A 6000-nucleotide genomic window follows, 5' to 3' on the forward strand; every position below is an offset into this window, starting at 1 on the left:
CAGGGTCATGGTCAGGGCTGGGAGCTGGCTGGAGCAAGGGTCCCCACCAGCACCATGAAAGTGCTGCCTCAAGCCTGCAAGTGCATGTTTCCTTCCGCCCTGGAGGGTGCTGGATGCTGTGCTGACGCTCATTAACAAGTGACAACAGTAGCCCTGTCTCCCTGGCAAACGGCACGCTGCCCAGAAGGGCTCACCATGCCAAACACACTCCTGGAAGCAGCAGCCTCTCCACGGGGTCCTGGTACAGCTGTGCCAGAGGGGCTCAGGTGGCTGTGGCAAGGCAGCACAGTTCTCTTCCTCCCTTCAGCTCATCCCTTCTCTTCCACTGATCTCCTGATGGTGGGACAGGGTCTTGATCCCACAGCATTACACCCAGCCCTCTGACCTAGGCTAAGGTATCAGAGAAGAGGATTCACGAACGAGCCCGCATTCCCTCTTCCTTCTCCTATGTTAGCACTTGCAGCTGAGGCTGGAGGATGGCTGTTTGCTGCCTACCCTTAAGAGCTGGCTGTGCTCCTTTCCCAGCTTCCCACTTCTCCTGGCTGCTGGGTTTGCTCCCTGGAGCTGCACATCTGGTCAGACTATCTGACGACCTTCAGTTGTAGGGGAAAAAATGCACAAAACAAAATGAAAAAAAAAAAGGAGAAAAAAAGAAAAAGGGAGAATGGGAGAATATTTGCAAAATGGGAGATCTGAGGAATATGAAAGGCAACAGGCTGAACAAAGGCCCAAGTCTGTGCAAAAGACAGGCACTCTCAGAATAACAAACAGTGTAGCTTAGTTACTATGGTAACTTGAGAAACACAATGAAAACAGCCACATTCCCTAATGATGAATGGGCCCGGGCTCTGAAACACTGAAATCAAGATGCTGGAGAAGTCTGCCTGGTCCAGCACACCTTCTGCAAGCATCTTACCCGGTACTCTGTGTCGTAGCTTGGCAAAATGATGCGGCCTTCCCTCCACTCCTCCCCTTGGTCCTCCGTGATGACCCACAGTGCCTTGTGCTCCTGGCTGGCTTCCCGCCAGACCCGCAGCATCACCCCATTGCTGCCCCATGCCTGGTATTGGAAAACCATGCAGACAGCACTCTGGGGCAGGTAGATGGTGGGGCTGATGAGCCGGGCTCGCTGGCCTTCCCGCCTTCCACTGCTTTGCAGTTGCAGGTAATTCTTGACATCTGTTCAGAGAGGAAAACACCATTCTATTATTTTTCTGCAGTTGCTGGCAACAAGTGTCTCACCTCCTGGCAAGTGGCTTTGGCAGTGCTGCATGGCAGTGCAGGTCCATGCCTGCAAAAGTGGGGTCTCACACTGGCACCCTTTGTGTGCTCATCCAGCTGTGCCACTGCTGCCCCCTGTGCAGCCAGGCAGGGCATCAAGTCGCACACTTCCCTCACCAGCTACCACCCTCTCCCTTGGTAGGAGACCAACAGCAGAAAGTGGTTAAGAAAAAGACTGACATAATTAGAAAAAGTTAAAAAGCTGGAGCAAGTTATTGTCAGAGGAAGTGATACCACGATAATTGCATTGGCAGGGGGTATGTGTGTTTATTCTACTGGGAGCTTCCTCAGTGAACAAGCCTGAGGTGGATTTTTCTAAATGCCAGTGCTGAAAACTCGTTTTGAGGCCACACATAACAAAATGAAACTCTGGCTCTGTTTTTCTGTAATGCAGCAAAACAGTCTCTAAAGCACAGCACAGAGGAAGGACATGGACCCAATGAGTGAATCATGCATAGGTGACAACTGGATGGTTGCAAACTTGAACGTAGCTGAAATACATACAACAGAGTATTCACTTGCTCTAATATTACATTTAAATTGTGCCACACTTTTTGTCAGTCCTCAGGAGGAGAGATTTGATACACTTGATATCCCAGGAGAAGTTCAAGGCTGAGGCTGGAACAGGAGATATTTGATCTGAATACCAATAGTAGCAAAAGCCCATGGATACAAATCCCCAGGCACACCTGACTTTATATGGAATCAGTGGTTTCCAGCCCTCTCTGATGAAAAGCTTCCTCAAGGAGTTTCTCATTTGTAGCTTAGATTTCTGAAGTCCCTTAGCACAGACTGAAAGACAGGCATGTAGCTGAAGTGATCCTTACCTGCCCCCCATGGTGACCAATGTCAGGACAGAGTCCCTTGGGTTGCTCCAGCTGCAGAGCTGCAGTGCAAGGTGACCCAGACAGGCCTACTACAGATATTGCTGGATTTTGCATTTTGCTCAACAGAAGGATGCACGTACTTGCTCTTGCTGGACAGTGGGCAAGTGCCACTGGTGCTTCATGCCAGCACGTGCCAGCCCAGGCACGGGAGGGTTATCTCTGCCCCAGAACTGAAGGGTTTGTCACTTCTTTCCCTCACATCTTAGCCTGTGGCACCTGGTGGGCCAAGCTCTGAGCAGCAGCTTGTCCCTGCCTGCCCTGCTCCTGCTGAGGCCTCAGTGCCCATAGCAATGGCAAGAACAGCGTCTGTACTCAGAATGTCTGCAAAGTGCGCTCAAAACACCTCCAAAACTTAAACCAGAGAGACCTGAACTTGGAATCCATGAACAACAGGTCCCACTGGAAAACAGCAGCTGACCTCACTGCTGCTCAGCAGTCAGGTGACATCACAGCCCTAGGGAGATCTATCAATGGCGCTGGCCCTGCTGCAAGATTGTCAGTGCCAGAGAGCAGAAACCAACCACTGTGAGCTACACAGCTTTCTAAAATAAATTTAGGACAAGATAACAGGAATATTTGCCATCATCCTACTCCTAGCATGTATGATCAAAGTACTTCAAAAGCATATTCATTCCTATGAACTTTCACTGATTTTGCTGTGTGAAGGACAAATCTGTTCCCGACTGGCCACATAAAGAAAGAGCAACATTTTTAGCAATATTTTCCAACACCTCTGAAATGTCCCTGGGCCACTTGGCACTTTATGCTAACAAACAGTAGCAGAAAAAGAAGATGAAAGTGTGTTTGCCCACTCCTGCTTGAGTGAATCACTTGAAAAAGTACCATGCCGTTTTCTAATGGAGGAGTGTTCTTGTGATTTACCTCGGAGTGGTAGTAGTGGAGGAGGAGATGTGGGAGATAAACAAGTGGAGGGATTAAAAAAAGAACAAACTGTACTCCATGCCTAAGGAGTGATAAGGCATAATAAGTCATCAAGGTCTCCTGAATTAAAATCCTCTTTTTGTAATTCACTACAAGCCTCTTCAAATAAAAAAGCAGCAACAAGAAAAGAACAGCAACAGCAAACAAGGGAGCAAATCAGACTGGAGTCATACACTTATCTCACAGCTGAAATAGTCTCACAGGCAAATCTTTAATAAAAGCACTAGCCAGACTCAAGAATGATCAAATCCAGATCCTCAAAGTTCAGGACCAGCCTTGGTGCCAGTATCTAAGCAGCCTGATTGAGCGCAGAGTTTTGAGCCATCCTTGGACCCAGCCAAAGCCCACAGCTGATCAGAGGGGACTATTCTAATTGCAGCTGGACACCTCCCATTATCCATACCCTGGGAGCCAGTGGTATCCACCATGGCTGCCTTGCCACTTCAGCAGAACAGCCTGTGTGCTTCTGAGTCACATCCCTCCTGCCAGGGTTGACACTGACCTTCTGTTTCTTCCCATTCCTATCAGATTGTGAAATCAAAGAAACTCCTAAACTGCAGCCAAAACTAATGCTCCCCTCAGCAACACAGGATCTTTCAGAGCCTTGGGAACCCTCCATCTCCTGTGCTCCCTGCCCAATTCTTGCTGGAGCTGACAGCGTTCTCCAGGACCTGCTGTCAGTCCTAAGGGCTGCAAGGAGGCTCAGTGTTTGGGAGGTGAATCCAGTTGCTCCCCTGTAAGTAGCAATGGGTTTGGGCACCATGTGCTCTTGCTCCCAGTACCTGTACCAGTTTCTGGAGTGGAAAGCCAAGCGCAGGCAGGCATGAATTTCTATGTCATTTGAAGGTGAAATGGCTGGATCACTCTAATGGCTAGTTGGACCTTTGGAAAAGCCCTACAAATTTGCTGAGACTGACTGAATAAGGGCACTGTGGAGCTAATTGTTGGAACAGCATGTGGAAGCCCGGTGGTTCCAGTAGTCACTCTGATACAGTAAATGGAAGCCTTTGGCACAGAAAGCATCTGAAAGGCTGATTTCCCCTGTTACAACACTTGAAGGGAGCTTTGCAACGATGAGCTGATCAATTCTTCCAGGATCAGAAATGCATTTTAATCTCTTTCCCAGAACTTTACTTTGCAGTCTCTATTCCAGCTAACACGACAGCTACATCCCCCACAGAACTGGCACTGGTAGTTCAAAGCACTGGCTCAAAAAAGGCAGGACAAACCCACTCAGGCATTTTACCTCTGTTTTGCAACTGATGGTATGGCATAAATCTCATGGAAGATTTATGGGATCATCTGGATGTAAGGGAGCCAGTAATGTGAACATGGAACCACCCCAGCCAGACGGTGGCAGAGCCCCTCGTGTGTGCATGGCAGTGAGTCCTGGATAAATCACCAGCTGGGCTCTGCAAACCAACCATCTGGGCAACGCAGTTTCCTCTTGGCACACCTGTCCCCTCCTGCTAGGAAGCCATCTGAGAGGACATTAGGGGCAGTGGGGGATGAAGCCTCACAGTTTGGGTCGGGCTGCGAGCACAAGCCACAGCAGCCACCCCCTCTGCAAGGTCAGCCTGCCTATGCTTGGGTCCTGCACATCTCACCCCGTCTCTCAAGAAAAGCACCTTCCCTCATGGATCTCAGCAGCCCATCTGGAGATGTTCCAGGAAAACATGTTGGGCAGCATATACACAAGCAATTATTGAGATTTCAGATTCCCTCTGCATTTCCCCCTCGTTGGATATTGTTGAGTTACAGCTGCTGCTCCTATGGAGGAACCACGTGAATTGCCTTCACTTCCATCCCTCCAAAGGTCGCTGCACTCTCCTTCATTGCCAAGCTTGATTCATGGTGTGCTTTAGTTGGCAGCACTGCAGCCCAGTGGCAGCCACCTCTGGTCTGTCAAGTCCCATAGGTGACCACACTACTCTGGGCACTGTTCTGCTGCCTGCACAGCCCAAATGCCACCCCAGCCACACTGTGTCATGGCCAAGGGGACATCCCAGTGAGGCATGATCCTGCTGTTCCTCTGGGGCATGTGAGGTGGAAGCTGCATCAGCTCTAGCTATTCCTGGGGAGCAGATCAGCTCAGATGCCCTCGTGACTGCAGGGTGGTCTGGTAGCAAGGGAATGGCATCTGCATGAATATGCAGATTGAAATTGGATAGTTATAATATTTTTAATTTTTTTGACAAATCATGCAAATTCACCTCAAAAGGCTGTCATTGTAATTTCATGACAGGCCTCTCCTCAATGACAGACTTTCATTTAGGATGGGAAGTCAATCCTCCATAAAACTAATATTTATATTAACTAGATCACTGCATCTACTGGAAAATCCCCTCAATTTTGATTATGTGTGTTAATTAGCCTGCCAAGTCCTTGCCATTACAGTCTCTAAATCAGCCTGCCAAAAGGCATAAAATCCCACACTTACCCAGAACCAAGCTCTCAGCCTGCTCTCCAGAGCCTTTCTAATGGACCTGCCATTACATCCTCTCAGTTAAGCCTCATGCCCTCAACAGCACCAAGCAACTGTGAGTCCTACTACCTCCCCCAGGGAGTGCAGGGAGGGCACAGTGTCCCTGACAAATAAAATACCAATTAGAGCCTGACATTTATGCTAAGTGAGCTGTCGGCCACCAAAACTTGTCCTTTGGCAGCATGGCAGGCACCCTGCCTGCCCCTGTGTGAAAGGTGTGCACAGCCCCACCAGCCCAGCGTCTGTGCCTGCACAGGCTGCACGCTGCTGCTCGCACCTGCACGCACTCCCTTTCCCCTGTCCTGCTCTGTGGCTCACTGCTGCGAAGCCATGGAGTGGTGCACACGCTAAGGTTTGAGAGACAGTGTCTTGCTGTGCAGAGAACATTCCAACCTGCATTTTTAA

General features: G+C 49.4%; 1 protein-coding gene across 6 annotated transcripts in view; it reads right to left on the bottom strand.

The window, feature by feature from the left end:
• Nucleotides 1-6000, bottom strand: part of NRP2 (neuropilin 2) — an 89807-nt gene that overhangs the window by 23812 nt on the left and 59995 nt on the right. For all 6 annotated transcript variants that reach the window (XM_008634696.2, XM_008634695.2, XM_017735691.1 and 3 more), the window contains exon 13: nt 917-1179. In XM_008634696.2, the coding sequence (XP_008632918.1) occupies nt 917-1179 (263 nt within the window). The remainder of the gene's footprint in view (nt 1-916; nt 1180-6000) is intronic.

The sequence above is a fragment of the Corvus brachyrhynchos genome, unplaced genomic scaffold (genome assembly GCF_000691975.1).
Source record: "Corvus brachyrhynchos isolate BGI_N302 unplaced genomic scaffold, ASM69197v1 scaffold255, whole genome shotgun sequence".
Classification (NCBI taxonomy): Eukaryota; Metazoa; Chordata; class Aves; order Passeriformes; family Corvidae; genus Corvus; species Corvus brachyrhynchos.